The 20852-nt window shown below is 46.2% G+C and overlaps 1 protein-coding gene across 1 annotated transcript; it reads right to left on the bottom strand.

The window, feature by feature from the left end:
• Positions 1 to 1111: 1111 nt before the first annotated feature.
• Positions 1112 to 17464, bottom strand: LOC134395293 (keratin, type II cytoskeletal 4-like). Its single transcript, XM_063121447.1, has 9 exons — positions 17075 to 17464; positions 15342 to 15553; positions 11841 to 11901; positions 10276 to 10371; positions 9390 to 9557; positions 5580 to 5705; positions 4439 to 4659; positions 2216 to 2244; positions 1112 to 1152 (listed from the first exon to the last, which is right to left on the bottom strand). Exons 1-9 carry the CDS (start codon positions 17462 to 17464, stop codon positions 1112 to 1114), a joined length of 1344 nt encoding a protein of 447 aa, XP_062977517.1.
• Between the last annotated feature and the right edge of the window lie 3388 nt (positions 17465 to 20852).

The following is a 20852-nucleotide window of genomic DNA, read 5'->3' on the forward strand; positions in this document are numbered from 1 at the left end:
GGATCAATCCTTGAAATGGGCTGCAAATGTCAGAAAACAATGCTTCTGAGCAAGTTCAGAAGCATCACTGCAGTTTCTGTCGGCTGGCCTGACAAAGTGTGAGACTCATAATGGTACGTTTGTCTGTTTTCCCTGTGATTGTGAAAGGTTGGGGGCTGGCAAGGCAGAGGAGGGGAGGTGGGCAAAGTCATCTATACTTTAGGGATGTCAGAGGAATCCATCTGGGGCGGTGAAGTTTGCCGTTTACTTAGCCACATGGTGGCCCGACTCGGTGAAGATTGGGTCAGGGTTGGATTTTGTGTGTGTTTCCCCCCCCTCAAATCATCGTTTATGCAAATTTCAGCTGCAATTTCCATGATTTGTGCAAATTGCAGCCGTAATGTGCTTAATTTGGGCAAATTACACAATTCACGGCCGCAATTTGCATAAATCATGCAAATTACATCCCATAATTTCCACCCAGTTCTATTTATGTAAAAAAGGAAGAAGAGAAAGTTCCTAGATTAGGGGAAAGCGCCGCACCTTGTGCCAGGAGTTTCTCAATCCCAAAATGGCCAGGATACCACTGTGATGGACATCCCTACTGATAATAAGAATCTTTATGTAGCAGTTTATAAGATTCTTTACTACTGGAAATACCCCCCTTTTTTTCTTATGTGGTTTGGTTCTGGCCTTGGGAGAGGGTTCCCAAGAGTGGGTTTTGGCCTTTGTGTCTATTATATCCTGCCACTTGCAAAACTTGAGGGGGGTGCAGCCATTTTCATACCATGCTTGCATGAAGGCCTCTGGCGGCAGCATGCACCAGACAAGTTACCAGCACTGGAGTGGCCACCCACACATCTACCCACTATGGTAGTGGTACACCCACCAGTTCTGCAACTGGTAACCATGGGCTTCTGCACACCTCTAGAAGCATGGCCACAACCATTGGTGGAGTGGTGTGCACCACTTGTGATGAAAACTTCTCCTCCAGGGATGCACTGCTTACCCATGGTGTTAGATATGCTTCTAGGTGCATATCCCACAGTATAGCAGTCTGCATTTCCACGGTTCGGTCCATTCCCTGGACCTCCAAGAGTATATTTCCCACTTCTGCTGGTAAACTCTCCACTTAAGCTGCATCCAGGCTCATGGTCACAGTCATCAGCTGCTCTGCTTGGGGCAGGGAGCACCGCTGCAATAAAGAACATGGCCAATGGTTTAGGTATATCAATGCTGGAATTTCTCCATGGGAATAATATATATTTGCAGAGGGTCCAAAACTCTGTGCTTGAGCTTAGCATACATTACTGATTCCATCCCTGAGACCTTCAAGGATTTCAGGTGGCAGGAGGGGCTTCTGTCTTGAATCCAACAGCAGGGATGGGGAACACTTTTGCGTTGGGCCAAAGGACTTCTCCCCACCCAGCCCTTTGCAGGCTGGATGATATCACGGGGTGTGGTCCCTTGGCATCAGGGCTGTGGCCCTGCCCCTGACATCATCTGGTCCCTGGCCAAAGTGCCAGGGACCAGATGATGGCTTTGCCTGTACCACATCTTCCCCGATAGGGGCAAGTGCAGAGTGGAAGAGTCTCCAGTTTAGCATGTAGCTTCCCAACAAGGATAGAGTGTGGGGGGTGAACCGACTCAGCCAACACTGAGAGGAGCAGCTCCCCTGCTGCCTGAATCCCCCACTGTTATCTCTAATCTCAGATTGGAGATGACAGCATGGATTCTCCCAGATAATAGTGGGGATTCCTCCAGTAGGGATTCCTCCATCCAAGCCCTGGTCCCTAGAACAATGCTGAATGGGGAACCCTCTACAGGCAAAAATTATGTCATAGGCTGGAGGTTCCCCATCTGGTCCGAAGGGGCTGCTGTCAGTCTGAGTCAATTGTAGTGGGCTAAAGGATGAAACATTAGTCTGGATCTACAAATGCACCAGAATGAGGTGGTAGCATGTACCAATTCAAACTGGAGGTATCATTTTAAAATATACCCCCCCCCCATCTATTTGCTCCCTGCTGTGCTAGTTTTTACTTGCAAAGTTTTTTGTTGAATAAGAAAGCATTTAAAAGTACAATTCCCCCCCCCCAGCAAACTCAAGTAGTTCAGCTTTCTGCCACCTCAGTACCCTTAACACATTATTGCCACCTTACTCAGCTGTACATGTTTAAGGCAGTTTCTTGTGTTCAACATCTTTAGAATACCAAACGTAAACTTTAAAATTACTTACTTATGCTCTGAAGGCTCCCAGAAAGTATCCTGTTTGAGAAAGAGAAGTAATGTAGCTAGGCCATATGAGAAAGAAACCATATTTTTTAAAAGTAGGAATACTTCCTTCTTTTCTCTCTCTCTCTCTCTCAGTCTCTATCTATCAATCAATCCTTCTCTTTCTCTCTCTCGCTCCCTTTTGCTATCTCTGAGCTTTTCTACACAAGGCATTTATTGTGTGGTCATCACTCCCTTCTCACAGTTGCTTATAGATTTTTTAGACAACTTCTGTTATTAAACAGCATTTTGGTTGGGGATTTTGTTGTTGTTTTTAGAGCAGGGAAAATGTGGTATTATTTGTGAAACAGAAAAGAAAACACCTTTTCCACTTGTGAAATTGCATTATCCTGCTATACCACAGTGCCACCTAGAGGTTATATAGTGGAAAAAACAGGAAAGGAAATGTTCAAGTGCTGGGACTCAACTGAAAGTAGATACAGCAAATTAACAGCCACATGTAGAAAAGCTCTCTCTCTCCCCACCCCACAAACACATACACACCCTATATCTACAGCAGTGCACATAATGTAGCAGCAAATAAATCAACAGACGAGAATCCCAAAAAGGTTAATAGGAACATCCAGCCTGTAAAACACATTCATACACACACAAAACACAACAGCCAAGTTTGGGAGGGATAATAGGATGTGGCATAAGTGCCATTCTTCCAAAGGAGAGAGGCCAGCTGGCAGGATGGTACCTCTGTCACCAGAGCTCCCCTTCCCAAGCAGCAGCTGAAAACTCCATTGCCGGTGTTATGACAGCATTGGGGGCCAACATGGGGTCTTCCAGGGATGTGTTGGTTGAGGCTATGGATCTACAGGACCTTAAGCCCCCTGGTTTCCCTGACAAGCCCCCAAACAAGCATATCTTGAAACCCCGAGCCTTAGAACTGGTGTTGTTAATTCCATACCATTGTGATCCCTCGGAGGGAGGGGAGGGAGGAGACAAAATGGAAGAAAAACCAAACTGCTACCACCACCACCACCACCACCCATCCTGGCCACAGAAAGTCTTTGGATCTCTCAGTTGCTCCACAGAATCTCCCCACTCTCATCCACTTTCATTGGGTTGCTCTGCTTGCTACATTGAAAAGGGATGTGAGCAGAGATGGGCAGACCCTCCCACAGCCGCCCCATGCGTCACTCATAGGACCCCCACTGCTTACCCAATCCCTGTGTTCCTTCCTCCCTGCAAGCTGCACACCTAGACCATTTACGTCTGCAATTTCGCACAAATGGCCCAATTTATGGCTGCCACTTGCACAAACTGGGGATTTATGTTAATGGCTTACCCACGTTTTTTCGCAAAGTGGTGGGTTATGGGTAAGCACGGATTCCCACACTTGCCCGACTTGGTGCATGCCAAGCAAGTGCAGGACTTTGTCGACTGGCATCTGGGGGACCGAGCTGGTGGAAACCCGCTGAACTCAAACCCCAGTCGGATGTCCTCCAACCTCCCTAGCTGTTAGAGCCATTTCGCACACTATACGGTAGGGTTGTGCACTGCCTTGGGCCAAAACCTTAAATCCGAGTCGAGGGTGGCCGATTTGGCCTGCATCAGCCCAAATACAAGGTGGTACTGGTTTGGCGCATGGCACCCCGAGGCACAGCGGATCAGTTCCGAAGGTGCCTTGGGCCGATTCGGGGTGGTGGTGAGCCACTGTAGTTTGCAGCCATAAATCTATGGGAGAGAGAGCCCCCATCTTACCTTCAAATCATGGTTCTAAGGGAGGAAGATGCACGGAAAAGGTAAGTCTTGGCACAGCAGCTCCGGGTATGGGGGGGGGGGGAGGGAGGGAGATGAGCAGGCAGACCAATGGACTCCCAGTCAGCTTTATATCTGTCTTTCCTGTGTGCCCACAGAAGCATGGCAGGTACACAGGAACCCACAAAGGCTGACCAACTCCAAGGGGAGATGAGCCTTTCTTCAGCTTTGGTACCGAAGTGAGGTGGCCAAGCCCCAAAGTGCCCCAAAGTAAATCAGGGACATTTCAGAGGCCCCAATAGGGCCTCCAAGATGAACTGGGGTGGGGGAGGCTGTGCACAGCCCTACTATATAGTCGCAAGCCTAGCTTTGCCACCAAGTGCAGATTCAACAGGGAGCTGCAGTAAATCTAACAAGCGTTCCTGTGATCATCAGCATCAGCTTTTCTATAAGCGGTTGGAGCAAAGCAGAGCAATACCTGTTTTCTTCTCCCTCCAGCAGTGACTTGTACGTAGCTATTTCAATATCCAGAGCCAGCTTGCTGTTGAGAAGCTCCTGATAGTTCCTCAGCATGCCTGCCAGCTCATCCTTAGACGCGTGCAGGGCCTTACGCAGCTCATCAAGTTTCTCTTGGGCACCTGTGAGGGCGCGTTCGCCATGCTGCTCAGCATCAGAAATGGCCGACTGCAGACATGCAACCTGACACAGGGGTAAACAGGATATCCTATTTGCCTCCGAGCACCAGCTCATCCAGGGCTGACCTTTGCCCCTCCAAAACCAAATATTCACTCAGCATCAACTTGAAATATTTTTCGATCAGGGGTGCAGAACCGCTTTCAACCCGAGGGCCGGACTCCATTCCAGAGAAGCTTCAGGAGGAGGACACATTCCAGGGCTGGATGGGAATGAAAGCCAAAGGGGTGGGGCCAAAGGAAAAGTGGGTGGGGCCAAAACTACCAGCATTTATATGCCACCCAGAGAGCTTCGGCTATGGGGTGGTATATAAATGTAATAAATAAATAAATACATTTTAACTTAAGGTTCTTCCTGCCACTCACTCAGGCTTAGGAGAGGCATTGCAACTCCTTAGAATGGTGAGGGGAAACTGCACAAAAGCTGGGAAACCACTAAATGCAGGAGCTATACTAGAGTGATCTGGTTTAAAAGAGGGCAGGGCACCTGCAGCTTTAACTGTTGTGATGAAGAGGGAATTTCACCAGGTTCTCCACATATACAAATGACACCTGCTGTTAAAAATTCAGGAGCCCTGTCTTCCTTCTCACATGGCCACCCTAATTAACGTTATTTCTCATATGTGTAGATCTGGCCCTGCATAAGTTACTGAGTTGCCCACAGATACAGCTGATCTGCACACCAAAGCATTGCATCCTCTGGACTGGGTTAAGTAGTTAGAGGGAAGTCTTGGCCTGCTCACCTGAGATTCTTTTGCTTAAAACCTTTCCACATTCAGAATGATTCCACTGCATTACAGCATTTTGGCCAACAAATGGAAATTGACATTTGCAGCACATGAGCTAGCCATTATGCATGAGACTGTTGCACCAAATCCCACTGCAAGCAGCCTAGTCAGTCATGCCAAACAGTTTCCCCTGGCTTACCTGCTTCTTGTTTTTTTCCATTTCACACTGTAGTCTTTGCACCATCCAGCTTATCTCTGCCACCTCACGCTTCTTGATCTTCAGATCGTTGCTAATTTGGCATTTATGGTTTTGGAGTTCCTGGCACTAAATGCTCATTAAAGGGGGAACCATCATGTATAAATACTATGCAGTTTTATTGCTTTCTACAGACGCGTCATGTCTTATAGCTAAGGATCCATATTCTCTCACACACACCCTCGCACACACACAGGGGCCAATTGCTGCATCTGTTCCGATGATGCCATTCTGGCAAATATGTGTTATCGGATTAGGACAGACGTAGAAACTGTCTGGCAGTGACTTCCGGAAGGCAGCCTCCATTTCAGAGTACTTCCATTCACTAGATCCCTGTGGGAAACTAGATTTGGGTAAGGAGAGGAGGGGAGTGGTGTGCAGGGGAGTTATCTTTGATCTGTACCCCCCTCTATCTCCATCTCCTCCCCAAGCCAGGGGGTGGGGCTTGGGAAAGGGAATGGGGTGCACAGAGGGAATCTAACCTTCCTGAGTCAGATGGGAAACCTCCATGGATTGGATTAGGCTCGCAGGCCCATCCCCACACTAGATCATTGCCGTGAAAGGGAAGCTCGGAGGACAGCAACAAGGGAGAGGGCCTTTTCTGTGGTGCCCCCACATTATGGATTGATCTCCTGGATGAGACCCACCTGGCACCAACATTGTTATCTTTTCAGCACCAGGTCAGGACTTTTCTTTTTCCCCAGGCATTTAACAGCATATGTTGAGTTTTAACTGACTCCAGAACTAGCTTTAGCCTGGCAGAGTGTTTAAAAAATTGTTTTAAAGGTTATCTGTTTTTATTAGGGAAGTGCTCCACTTCTAATCGGACCGGCGAATTAGAAGCGGAGTGGGGTGCTTCGCCTTCCCTTAAGGCGGAGGCGAAGAGGATTGGGGGGCTGGCGGAGCATGGCGAAGAGGATTGAGGTGAAGGCGGATCCTTCGCCTCGATCTGGAGCTCCGCCGGAAAGGTAAGTGGGGTTTACCGGGGCCTGCCGCTGTCACTGTCGCCCATGCGGTAACAGCGGCCCAGACTTGCGGCCCAGGCTCAATTGAAGAAGCCGATGGACCGCGGACGGAGGCAGGTAAGGCCCCCCCTCCCCCTTGGTCCCTTACCAGGCTCTGCCACCGTCGCCGCACGGGCGGTGACAGCGGCAGGGCCCGGTAACCCCCCCCCCCGCCCTCCTCTCCCGGCCTTACCTGGCACCACTCCCTTCCACTGAGGAGCTCCGATTCGGAGCCGGAGCTCCGCGGCGAAGAGGAGCGGAGTATGGGCGGAGCGGCGCAGAGCGGGCCGATCCGAAATTTTCGGATCGGCCCGTGGGGTGGAGCGGGGGGTCTGTTCACACCCCTAGTTTTTATGCTTTTAAGTTTTGTATATTGATTTTTAAAGTTCAGTCTTTTAATCTTTGTAAACCACCCAGAGAGCTTTGGCAATGGGGCAGTATATAATAATAATAATAATAATAATAATAATAATAATAATAATAATAATAATAATAATAATATCCCCCCTTTCCTATGATTCCCAATGGAATATTCCTAGTGGGAATGCTATAATAGAAATCATCACTGATGATGAGAAAAATATGCTTAAAAGGTGCCTGAGCACCATTGTCCTAGTGAGGGTATCCTCACACAATAAGGTTGAAAGAAGATGCTTTAGTTTAAGATATGGGAGTTTCTCTTCCTCTCACCCTCCTGCTCACTCTGACACACACTTAGGGATGTTACGTGTCCCCGAATATGTCTGAGAGTCCAACAGACACCCCCACCCCCACGTCTGCCTCCCCCAGACCCAATTGGGCACCCACAGTGCGTTCATGAGTCCGCACTTCAAGAACCCACATGGACTGGCAAGAGACCAACATCTTTCTGCCCTCATCTGGAGCCTCCATTATACGCAACAATGGAGGATCAGGAAATTATGTATTTTATGTATGTATATGGAAAATATAAAATTTCTGGCACCTCCATTGCTGTGCACAAAGGAGACTCTGAATTAGGGCGGCTGGGCTCGTGATGTTGTCAGGTGCTCGCTAAACCTCAAAAGATGCTCATGTGGCATCCGAAGCACGGATGTACAAAGATGTGTGTGTGTGTGTGTGTGTGTGTGTGTGTGTGTGTGTATATATATATATATATATATATATATATATATATATATATATGGGACAGTTGAATACAAAAATGTGTATACAAAAATAAATCTGAAGTCTAGCAGTGTTTTGGGTGGGGGCATAATTGCAGACTGGTGAGGGAAGTAGAGAGTATTATGATTGAACACATGTAAAACTGACAAGGACATACCAAGGCCACAGCTAGACCTAAGGTTTATCCTGGGATCATCCAGGGTTCGCCCCTGCCTGAGCACTGGATCCCCTGTGTGTCACCTGGATGAACAGGTTTGACCCCTGGATGATCCAGGGATAAATCTTAGGTCTAGCTATGGCCCAATTCTTCCATCCCTAATTATGACTGTCATTCTTCCACTGTCAAGTGACGGCAGGAATGTTATGATAGGGCAGGGTGATTATAAGGTAGGCACCAGGGAAGGCAGGCTCATGGGAAGAGGAATGCCCGGTGGTAATCCCTCCTTCAGCCTTCCCAGGCATATTCAACTAAATCAAGGATTTATGTGTAAATTGAAGAGCCAGGCTCCTTCAAACCTTGCTAGGAGGCTTTAACTCAATGGTAGAGCACATTTCTCCAAAAAAATAATAATTATGAAGTCCCAGGTTAAATTCTTGGCATCTCTATTTTCCTGGGGATCTCAAATATGGGAGCTGCTTTGAGTCCTTAGAGAGCCACTGACATTCAGAATGGGCAGCACAAGACAGGTAGACCAATAGTTTGACAACTTTAGATATGCTAACCTAAAGACCTGAATACTTTCCCTTTGAGGGTCAAACTAGACATTAGGTGGTTGTGCTTTACTTAAAAGTAGGTATGGGCCCCCTGATCCAGATCAGGATTGCAGCATGTAGAAAAGGGAGATTTAAGCACAGAGCGTGTGGCGCAGAGCGGTAAAGCAGCCGTTTCTGCAGCTGAAACTCTCCCCACGGCCTGAGTTCGATCCCAGTGGAAGCTGGTTTCAGGCAGCCGGCTCTGGTCGACTCAGCCTTCCATCCTCCCGAGGTCGGTAAAATGAGTACCCAGTTAGCTGGGGGAAAGGTAATAATGGCCGGGGAAGGCAACGGCAAACCACCCTGCTATAAGGCCTGCCAAGAAAACGTCAGTGAAAGCTGGCGTCTCTCCAAGAGTCAGTAATGACTCAGTGCTTGCACGAGAGGTTCCTTTCCTTTTCCTTTCCTACCACAATCTTGACTGAAATTGCCCCCTCCCCTGCACCAATTCAGGTTACAAAAAAGCTCTCATTTGCGCCAAATGGGAACATTTTTTTTCCTTACCCTCGTTTGGGAACGATTGTTAGGAATGTGGTGGGAAAGGGTAGGATTAAACTTCCCATCCTCCATGTTGCACTCCCAATTGCCCCCCCCCAGTACTTACCTTTAAATAAAACATTAACGGACAGAGCTACGTGCTGTGTATTTTAACATAACTTGGACTTTAACCCTAAACTTGGTATATTCGTACTGTTATCATAAATTGAAAATTCACTTTTAGGCATCTGCACATTTTATTTTCACTGGCAAATGTTTCATTCCCCCTTTTCCAAAAGAAAATGAAGCATGTTGTTGTGATAGTATGAACTCTGCGTGGTGCCATACAAAGCATATGTGTACGGTTACTCACTCTGTATTGGTACAAAGCATTAACTTCTTCTTTGCTCTTGTGCGCAATGCTCTGATACCAGGATTCAACATTCTGGATGACAGAGTTCATATCCAGGTCTCTGTTGTTGTCCATCTGCATAATAATTGAAGCCTCGCGCTGAATCTGCTCTTCCAGCCCAGCAATCTCCTTAAAAATTGAATAACATCCTAGTAAGCACACTCCATTCTTCCCATTGCCAAATGGATCAAAAACAATCTGCTAATTTCTTAAGCCACAGCTAGATGGGGCGATAACGTGGGGCGATCCCCGGGATTGTCCCTGTGCGTCCACATGATGCACAGGGGATCCTGGGAGCAGGGAGGGATGATCCCTCCCTTTCCCCGGGATCTTGCCCTACCCTTTGAGCCCGCTTTTTCCACGTGTGTACGGGTGTTGTGGCTTGTCCCGTCTCCTCATGGGACCTGCACACAGGGCTCAGAGCTGTGGGGGGAGCGGGAAAAATTATTTTAAATAAAAAACCCTGACCTTTTGCACACGAGCGTTCATGTTCTCTTCTCCTTTAACAACAATAACAAAAACACAAAATGGAAGGCGGGACGCCCTCTCCCTCCGAGGTCTTCCCATGTCACGTGTAAACAGAGGGGGAGATCTCACAATAAAATATCATGAGATCCTCACCCCTCCATCGCTCTAGACCCGGTATGTCTAGCTGAGGCCTTAGTTAAGTGACTAAACTCCTGATTTAGAACTTTATGTTTGGGGAACATTTTTTTAAATGTATTTTAAGCATGGACTGTGATTCTGCATGTGGGAGGAGCACACATTGCAGTGACCCACAATCTGGACTTTTGTTAGAAACGGCTAGTGATTATTTCCTTGGGAGACCAATGAAAAGATTCCTTACCTCATCATGCACATGCCTCAGAAACTCAGCCTCCTGTTTCATTATTTCCACCTTCACTTCCAGCTCCATTTTGTTCATGAAAGCACCATCTACATCCTAGAAGGTGGAGACAGAATGCCTTGAAATGTGCTCCATCCCACCCTAAACGTAGTCAAAGACATTCATGATAGCCCAGGGCATATTTGATTTCCCATTTTCTGAAAAGCTGTTTTTTAGAAGTGGCATTTTAACTGGATTTGAATCCATTTATTTACTCAGACATATTCTAATGGGAATGCTTCAGTGTATTAACTGCAGATTCAAATGCTATGATCCATCCCACTCACCCCCAAAATAATGCTATTTCCTGAAGAATTGCAGTGGGGCTGCCAGGTCAGGACTTTTGAGAAGATGTCCAGGACCTTAACAGAATGAGGAGATGGGCCCCAAAACTGGCAGCTCTGGCTTACCACATTTTGAAGTAAGTGAAGTAATACTTATTGCCATCTAAAGAGGTGAGGCTTGAAAGACCATTAAGTTAAGAATCTTACATTATGTAACTGCATCACAGGATAAACATCAGCAGAAAAGAGAAGGAGGTGGGTATGGTATTGGAAAGGACTGGTGCTGTGTCAAGGTTGAACTCATTATGAACTTGGCCTGAACTTCAGATAGATTTGCCTGATCATATGGCAGGAGTAATGTGGGTTACTGAGCGAACAACCAACACAGCATGGCATGTATTCAGGGTGGCTTGTTTTCAGGGTGGCTAATTCTAATGTGTGAACCAGCTCAGAGAAAGAAAAGTGACATGGAGTCACGATTATTTAACCTAGAAGAGTTAAACTTGAAAGTCGTTGAAGCTACAAGCATGGTACCCACAACCAAGGATGTAAAACCTTTTCAGTTCATGCTTATAGACGAAGTCAAGTGGAGGTTCTGATAATCCATTTGTCATAGGGTGACCATACGGAAAGGAGGACAGGGCTCCTGTATCTTTAATAGTTGTATTGAAAGGGGAATTTCAGCAGGTGTCGTTTGTATGCATGCAGCACCTGGTGAAATTCTCTCTTCATCACAACTGTTTGTAGGAGCTATACTAGAGTGACCAGATACAAAAGAGGGCAGGACTCCTGCAACTTTAATGGTTGTGATGAAGAGGGAATTTCACCAGGTGCTGCATGCATACAAATGACACCTGCTGAAATTCAGCCCTGTCCTCCTTTCCACATGGTCACCCTAAAACTTAAATTTTGTATACTTTTTAATGTTCACTGTTTTTAACTTTTGTAAACCACCCAGAGAGCTTCGGCTATGGGGCAGTATATAAATAAATAAATAAAATTTGTCATTTTTATTTTGGACAGGTTAATCTTCTAAGGCAGACAGAGGAAAACTGTGTGTTTGTCTCTGTGAGGGGAAAATATAATTTGCATGCTGTGAGCACAGATGAATACAAATGTGACCTTTTTTTAGAGAGCTCTGTCTGCGTCCTCTTTGAACATTAACTATAGTTAAAAGGATTCACTGAATCTCTTTTAACGAAATGTCAACACAATTACTCTAGAGCAACCTGAACTTCTTACTTTCTTAAGCAGAACAAAATCATTCTCTGTAGCCGTGCGCCGGTTGATTTCCTCCTCATACCTGTAGGGATATGAGCGAAAAAGAGAGTATGCCATGACTTGACAGCCTGATGCCAGGTTCCAAAAGACTTGCAAAGCTTCAAATGTACATTGTCTGGATTGAACTGAAACAGGACCATCCACATCTTATGCACATGGCATGATGTTGTAACTAATGCCTGGTTTTTCTTTTCTCCTTCTCCCTCCCAATCCAGTTTCCTTGGAGACAGGGACTGTCTTATTTTGTATCTTTGAAAGCCACTCTGGGAGCCTTTTGGCAGAAGGGATAACAATGATTTGGATAAATGAATGAATGAATGAATGAATGAAGTCACATCTGGAACCCTAACCCATTACAATAGATGGGGAGGGGCAGATAAAAGGACAAAGAAGGAACAGGAGGGGGAAATCCAGAAATCTGCAATTAATTTAAAGGTGGAGATCATGCAACGAGAGAGGAGGGGGGCTTAGCTAGACCTTTGTTCCAGGAGAGAGGAGGGGAGACCTCGCATTGTGATTAATGCAAAATCTTGCCCTTGTTTATATGTAAGACACGATGACCTCAGGAAGAGAGGCGTCGCTCTTGCCATTTTTTAATTTTCTTAAAGGGGACGGAGAGCACAAACGCTCGTGCACAAAGATAGGTGTTTTTTTTTTTAAAAAAATACCTACTTTCCCGGGGTGGGCGCAGCTCCCAGCTCTGCATGAGCAATCACGCGGAGTCGGGTCAACCCACAGAAACGGGCCACATGGTCCGCGGTCTCGGGCTCAGCCCGAGACAGTGGAAAAAATGGGGCCAAAGGATAGGGCAGTATCCTGGAGCCAGGGAGGGATGATCCCTCCCTGATCCCGGGATCTCCTGTGCATCATGTGGATGCACAGGGACGATCCCAGGTATCACCCCGGGATATAGCCTGGTCTAGCTAAGACCAGAGAGAAAGAGACCAAATAACTTCTAAGCTGTCAGCAATACTTTCTGGTTTTGATACAGGGTTTTAATTTCCTTCTCAATCCCTCCCCATTTTTTTCCAGAGAGTACATGGATTTTGCATATGATTATTTTGTTTTTAAAAACAAAAACAAAAAAGTCTCCCAATATGCACCCTGCATGTTCTCCATGGACTTCCCTGTGCACTTGATGATTTCTGGGCCATCTCCATGTATGGATGGACACGTCGGTCTCTTTGCATTCAGATTCCTTTTCATGTGGGTTTAGCCATGATTTCTTCTGATTTTAACTGTTAGATCATTTCCAAGTTTCTCATAAAATGTTCATTGCTCAGGGTATTTTTATACATGATCCACCACAATGTGCAGATATCTGTACAATAATAGCTTTGGGGCTTCCTTCGAATCTGGCCCTTTGGAATGTGGACAGACTTTCTCTTCATATACAAGAAATGTACCTCAATGGCAATCAATTACAGTAAGTGAGATCAAGGGCCTCTTTGGCCATGGCTAGACCAGGTGATATCCCAGGGATCACCCCGAGATCATCCCTGTGTGTTCACATGATGCACAGGGGATCCCAAGGGCAGGGAGGGATGATCCCTCCCTTGCTCCGGGATCTCGCCCTACCCTTTTAGCTCACTTTTTCTGCAGTCTCAGGATGATCCTGAGACCATGAACATGTGGCCGGATGTCACAGGTTGTCCTGGCTCCTCACAAGTAACCGTAAGGAGCCAGGCATGGGGCACAGAGCTCCTCAGGAGCTCTGTGCCCATCGGGGGTGGGGTGGGAGGAGTGGGGATTTTTTTTTTTAAAAAAAAAAAAATACATTTGGCATTCAAGCACTCCTTCTCCTTTAAAAAACAAAACAAAATGGTGGGTGCGACATCCTCTTTGTCCCTGGACATCGTGCACTGTGTATAGACTGAGGGGGGATCTCATGATCGCAACATCGTGAGATCATCCCCTTCAACCCCTCTCATCTAGCCATGGCCTTTTTTCCCCTTCTGCTGGCAAGGGACCTGGGCAGGGCATGATGCTTTTTGAATTTGACACACTGGTGGGCACTGACATTGGCCAAACTGTTTACATAGATTACCAGGATGGGTGTGTTTCCATCTGGGTAGAAACAAAATATAGACTTTCCTATTAAAAAGCTGAAATAAACAGAATCCATGTAATTACTGCCTGATTAGTCTTTTGGATGCCACTTCCAAACTACATTTTAATTTATTTATTTATTATTTATTGCATTTTTATACCGCCCAACAGCCAAAGCTCCCTGGGCAGTTCCCAAAAACTAAAACCATTCAAAGTATAAAACACAGTATAAAAACATGATATAAAATACACATTAAAAACTGAATGTGGAGCCATCTGACTGCCCCTCCCCCAGCATCCCAGCTTGGCTTTGGCTGGGCCCACCCAGCCAAAGCCAAGCCGGGATGCTGGGTGTGTGTGAATGGACAGCTCCACATTCCCCCCCCCCCCCGCATCCTGGCTTGGCTTTGGCTGGGCCTGCGCAGCCGAAGCCAAGCCAGGATGCTGGGGGGGAGGGCGAACGAACGGCTCCACATTCTGACTTCCGGCATGGTCCGCACAGCCAAAACCAAGCTGGAACGCTGGGGGGGGGGCAACGGATGGCTCCACGTTTGCCCACACATACACCCCAGCATCCTGGCTTGGTTTCAGCTGGGCGGGCCCAGCCAAAGCCAAGCCGGGATCCTGGGGGGTGGCAAACAGATGGCTCCACGTTCTGGCGTCCAGAACTGCCATGTTCTGGCGTCCAGAACCCACCCCACCGCAGTGTCCTGCCCAGCCGAAGCCAAGGTGGGACGACTTCTGGAGAGGGAAAGGTATCGCGGCCTCCAACCCCGCCTGTCTCCGCCTACCTGGGGTGGGGCGGGGGTACGATGGGTTGGTGGTGGGGGTACACTGGGGGTTGGGGGGGTGAAACTTGCCTAGAACCCAAAAAAACCTGGCACCGGCCCTGGTAACAGTTGTTAATCTAGTTTTTGCTAGCTGAAGTAGTTTCTTCCCAGAGGACCTGAGTGTGCGGGGCGGATTGTACGGGAGAAGGTGATCCCGCAGGTAGCCTGGACCTAAACCAAGTAGGGCTTTAAAGGTGATAACCAACACTTTGTACTTTGCCCGGAAACTAATTGGCAGCCAGTAAAGAGATTTTAAAACTGGTGTAAATAGCAAGTATGTAGTATATATATTCAGAGTCCACAACATTTCAATTTGTAAATTGATTGGTGTAAAGAGAGAGTACAGTTCAAGTAAATCTGACCCAGAATTCATAAGCATCCAATTTCTAAAACATCCCCATGTCCATATCTCCTGTAACGATAGACATCCCCTTTGCGTCCCATGCAAGAGAAACAATATAGAACAAGTGTAGTGTTCTTTCTCTTGTGTAAACATGCTTTGGGCCAATTGACTAAATCCTGAATCCAAAGTTGCCCCTTTGGCACAATGGGATTTCTCCAGTCAAGCCTTGCCAATACCTACTTGCGTTTAAATTCCTCTACACTCTGTTGTATGCGGTGCAGTTGTGGTTCCATCTGTTCCTTTTCTCTCAGCAGGAAATCCAGCTGTTTGCGGAGGCTGCAGATGGAGTTTTCATAGAGGAACTTGAGATCTCTCCTACCAGGTAGTCCTTGCTCTTTTAAGAGGCTCCATTTGGTTACCAGCACCTTGTTTTTCTGTTCTAGGCATCGGACCTGAAACCAAAGAACTGAAAATAGCTCCAGCTATTGGTTGATATAGAAATGTAAAAAAAACACACCAAAAAACCCAAATGCAACAGGGATTGGCTGGAGGGGTGGGAGACACACAGACCCTGTTCAGATGAAATGCTCAGACACAGTGGTTAAGCATTTTGAACTAATGTGTCTTGTGAACCATGGCTTAGTGTGTCGTGTGAACCATCCCTAACCATGGTGGCTACAGTTTAAAAATGCTTACTAACTATTTGCTGCTAAAGGGTTAGCAGCCTAACCATAGCTTACCGTGTTTCCTGAACAGGCCCACAGTGCTAACTGTTTCACTCTGACTCTGCAAAATTGTACTTGAGGTCACAGATAAACATTTGCCACAAGATTTACAGCCTGATCTTAAGCGCCCTTGATTTCAGTGCAATTGACTTTCAAGTAATTATGTTTAGGATCGCAACGTTAAGTACATTTCAGTGCACTGCAGTGCTGGGTTTACAATGAACTGACTTTGGATCACTGGCTGACTTCAGGTTAAAAAGAGGTGACTCTACATTTCTGTAAATTTCAGAATGCAGATGAAACATAGGCGTGCGCAGCACATTTCATTAGGGTGTGCACTATATAGTGTGTGTGTGTGTGTGTGTGTGTGTGTGTGTGTGTGAGAGAGAGAGAGAGAGAGAGAGGACATAATTTTTATTCATTTATATATTAAACACTGTAGACACTGATGTCCTACTCTGCATTCCGCTTACCTGACCATGAGAGGGCCATTGCAGGGGGTGGGGGGACTGAGAAGATGCTGCTCAAACCCCAGCATTGTGGGGGGCTTTGTGGTGACACTGGCCAGAGGAGGAGCTTACGAGGTGATAGTAGCCTTCAAGGGCCCTCCACCTGGCCTCTTTGAAGCATGGCTCCTGGCAGAGAGGCTCTGGGCAGAGTGATTCCTTTTCACTCCTGCTACTGTGAGTAATGGTACGCTCTCAGGGATGGTGACAGTGGAGCAGCCAGAGGGCAGTCGGACGACCATTCCTGCTGTGTCTGGATCCCCCTCTGGATAAGTACTCAATTGTCCCCTCAATTCAGCGCTTATTGCTTGAGGCATTAGAGTGGGCTTCTGTACAGTCGGCACACCCCTTGCACACGCCTATGTAGTAAGAGGTTTTGTATGATTGAAGAATTTCCCCTTGCATTTCATTCCTTCCCCCACCCATGCAGAGAAATCCAGCATGTCAGGGAATACTAAAGTGAACAAAAATGGCAAATACACATACAGAGAGCGAGAGAGCCCAAATCAGATTTGCAACATTCAAGAGAATGATTCTCCAGATCAGAAATTCTAAACTGTTTGTTTTATATATGCACTTTGTCCTACCTTACACACCAAGCACCTGTACCAGCTGAATCGTGTCCTCCCCCTCCCCCATAGGACCATCTACCACCAATTGCGCTATGAGAAGGAACATCAAATGCCAACCAGGAGGCAGGGGGGTTGAATAAATGAATGGACAAATGAATTCAGACACTGACCTGGTCAATGAAGCAAGCGAACTGGTTGTTGAGAGATTTCATCTGTTCCCTCTCATTAATTCGTATTTTCTGGATCTCGGGGTCAATTCCTAGATGGAGTGGTTTTAAGAGGTGTTCGTTGAAGTTGATTCCATGGATGTAGTCCTGTCGATAGCTACCTACATAATTTCTGAGTTCAACGTAGTTTCTGGGAATACCGTAATACAGGCCACCACCACAGCTCTGACCAACATAGGGAATGTGATGTCCAGTACTGAGGCCTCCATAACCTCCAATCGGGTAGCCTCCAGGACAAGATATTCTTCTGCTTCCACCTACATGTGAGAGGCTCCTCGTACTATAGCCACCAATTCCACTTCTTCCACAAAGCTCAGATATGGAAAGTGCCATCAGTCTACTTCTGCTTGGGCCGCATATGTCTGAAGCAGAAGAGAAACCTCTTCTTCCAGGGAGGGAGTTGGCCACATACAGTTGTCGGCTCATGGCCAAGTCGTGTGAGGCAATATTGGTGCTGCGGAAGAGAAAAAGGAAAGGGTCCCTTGACGCCCTCACGCTTCTGCTTTATATCTTTTTGCAATATATGGGCTTGGTTGATGCAGAAAAAGTAATATGAGGCCTTTGGGTTTGGTTTTGCCTGCCAGCAATAAATGCCCTTGCAAAACAGCAAAGTACACATTAAAAAATCCCAATGAAAGGGTAAGGAATATGTATCTAAAATGCTTAGTTTGCATAGCCAGTGCACAAGATATTATGCATTTTAAGAATTTGCTCCATCTAAATTAATTATGGTTTAGCAAATGCATTCCAGAATGTCTTGTAGTTTTGTCTGGGTTTTTAAAATATTTTAGGCAAAATAGACATTTAAAAATCTGAATAAAAAGAAATATATATATATATACTGCTTAGTTTGCATATTCAGTGCACAACATATTATGCATTTTAAGAATTCTCTCCATCTAAATTAATTATAGTTTAGCAAATTTATTCCAGACTTTCTTGTTTGTCCGGTGTGTTTATCTGCTGTGGGTTTTTTCTTTTAGACTACTTATAATAAAAGTACAAATATGATGTTATACATGATGAGTTGTTTACAGTTTCCTAAGAGTCAGCATGGTCTAGTGGTTAGAGTGGTGGATTAGAACCTGGGAGGTCCATTAGTCAGAGAAAGTGTAGGTGCAGGGAGCTCACTTTCTCATTCCCTGCCAGACCTGGGACTGCAGGGTAATGAATGGATCATTTACACCTGTAATCTTGTACAAACGGCTGCTGTACAGCCTCTATTTGCATAAAAGGACCTTTACATAAAAGAGCTAGCTACAATTTTTATGCAAAATGGAAGCTCAGTGATGAAGCAGGTGACCACATGACGCTCACTGGGCACCTGTGGACCACCCGGAAGCTAATCCCAGCACAGTGAATGGGGCAGCTGTGCACAACCTAGACTATAGTGAAGTCTACCTTTCTCCATGTACCATCATTCGATGAAGTACATCGTGCAAAGGAAAGGGCCTTCTCTGTAGTCATGGCCTGGCTTTGGAACACCTTCCACCCAGGTCAAGATATTCCTATTTGCCTAGGCATTTAAATTGGCTTGATTGCCTCTCTTTGAAGTTTTATGGTTCTATTGCATCACCATTTTACTGTATTTTTTGTTCTTGTACACTGCCCTGGAATCTGTTACAACGAAGGGCAATTTATACTATTCCTCCTCCTCCTCCGCCTCCTCCTCAGTGATGGCTGATGCCTAATGGGACTGGTGGGGCAGAGGGAAGGGCAATTTATTTATTATATTTATTTGTAACTCACCTTTTGTCCAATGCTGGGCCTCAAGGTGGCATTACAAAATTTAAAACATACGCATTTAAAATAGAGGTGTGATCCGCTTCGCTTAGAATCGGAGAAGCAACAGCGAACCGGGGTGATCCGCCTCCCCTACAGGCAGAGGAGAAGCGGATAGGGGGGATGGAGAAGCGTGGTGAAGAGAAGCGACCATAAGCGGAGCGCTCCTCTTTTCACGGAGCGCTCCGCCCGCCATTTTGGATTTTTTCGCCCATAGGATTGCATTGCGGAAAAGTTTAGTGGATAACTTTTTTGTTTTTCAAGCTAACTATTTGAAACTCAATGTGCTTAGAGAGTCATGGGTGGGGGTCATTTTGAGCCTATTTTCAGCACTCTGCATGCTGCGGTTTGCTTGCTATAATTTTTTTTAAAATAGGGTAAAATAAGCGGGAAAGGTACCTTTTTGAAGTGCTGAGAGGCAGATTCAACTCCCAGTCATGATCACCTGATGAAGCATCCTCCAATCCCAAAGTTGGAGGGGGGATAAGCAAAACGGGATACTTAGTAACTTGGGATACTGGGAAACTTCTCTTTCTTAGTCTCTGAACGGACCTTTCCCAGTGTTTTTTTTAAACAGTAGCCCCACCAAATGCACAAACACAATCTGAAATCATATACTAAGCAAATAAATAACAGATAGGAAACACAGCACTGCTACCCACCCTAACCTTGGTGAACAAATGAATAGATGTGGTGCAAGGGGATGAGGTCCCCTAGGGCATGTGGACATGCCCAGTGCACACATTCCTGCCCTTGGAGGGTCATCTGAACCCTCCAAAGCTTAAACAGTCGAGAAGCTAATGACTGTCATGAGTTGAAGTGTCAGGTACTAGCTTCTTAAAGACTGGTACTTACTTAGGGCCAGTCAAATTGGCATATTTGATGGACACGTCCACTTTCCTCTTACTGGTAAAAGACAGACATTTTAAAAATCCCCCAAAAATCAGGGGAGGCTTGGATTTGCTTGAGGCTTGGCATGGATGTGTATATATGCATCAGGTGTCATGGTGCCTAATTTGACGTTCAAATGTGAAAATTGACAGAGATATTGAAAGGGGTGTGAATTGGGGTTAGGGGTGATACTTTAAAGGTTAAACCCCTGCCAAAAATCAGGGGATGATGGGATTTGCTTGAAACTTGCCATGAATGTGAATCTAGATGGCATCTGTGAGGGTGCCCACTTCAAAGTTTTTATCTGTCAAAACGTTGGAGTAAATCCCATATCTGAAAATGGGGTGTCTGATTTCAAAAATTCCCCGAAAATCAGGGGATGCTTGGATTTGCTTGAGGCTTGGCATGCATGTGTATACATGGATAAGCTATCATGGTGCCGAGTTTGAGGTTTCTAACATTAACAGAAAAAAAGTTGTAGGCTTTTTTGGATTTCAATGCAAGTCTATCGGGGGGAAGCGGAGTTCCGATCCCGATCCGGAGCTTCGCAGTGAACCGGAGCGGACTATAGGCGGGGCGGAGTGGACCCGATCCAGAAGTTGTGAATCTGGAAGAGAAGCGGATCGGGGGGGGGGTCCGTGCACACCCCTAATTTAAAAACTATGAATAGAAATATACAAAGGTTAAAAATATATTAAATATGTTCCAATATTAAGAAATTTAGGGAAGTAAGAGAGAGAAAAAGAAAGAAGTGAAGGGTAAGGAGCAGTAACAAAGATCAGGGCAATAACTAAAGCTCATGAATGGTTACATCCCAACCCCCATTGGTTGGAGCTCTTAACTTATATTCCTATCTTTCCTCCTCCCCTGACTCTTACTCAGGGGAGGACCCCACATACCACAGCTCCCCCCAACTAGGCTCTCACCCTAGGTCAGGGTCACAGGCCTATCTCTCACACAGAGCCTGGCAACCCTCCTACATCCAAACCAACAGGGGGATGTAAGCCTATGCGGCAGGGTCTCGCTATTTACTGTTTTACTCTGTACA

Source organism: Elgaria multicarinata, chromosome 3 (assembly GCF_023053635.1).
Source record: "Elgaria multicarinata webbii isolate HBS135686 ecotype San Diego chromosome 3, rElgMul1.1.pri, whole genome shotgun sequence".
Classification (NCBI taxonomy): Eukaryota; Metazoa; Chordata; class Lepidosauria; order Squamata; family Anguidae; genus Elgaria; species Elgaria multicarinata.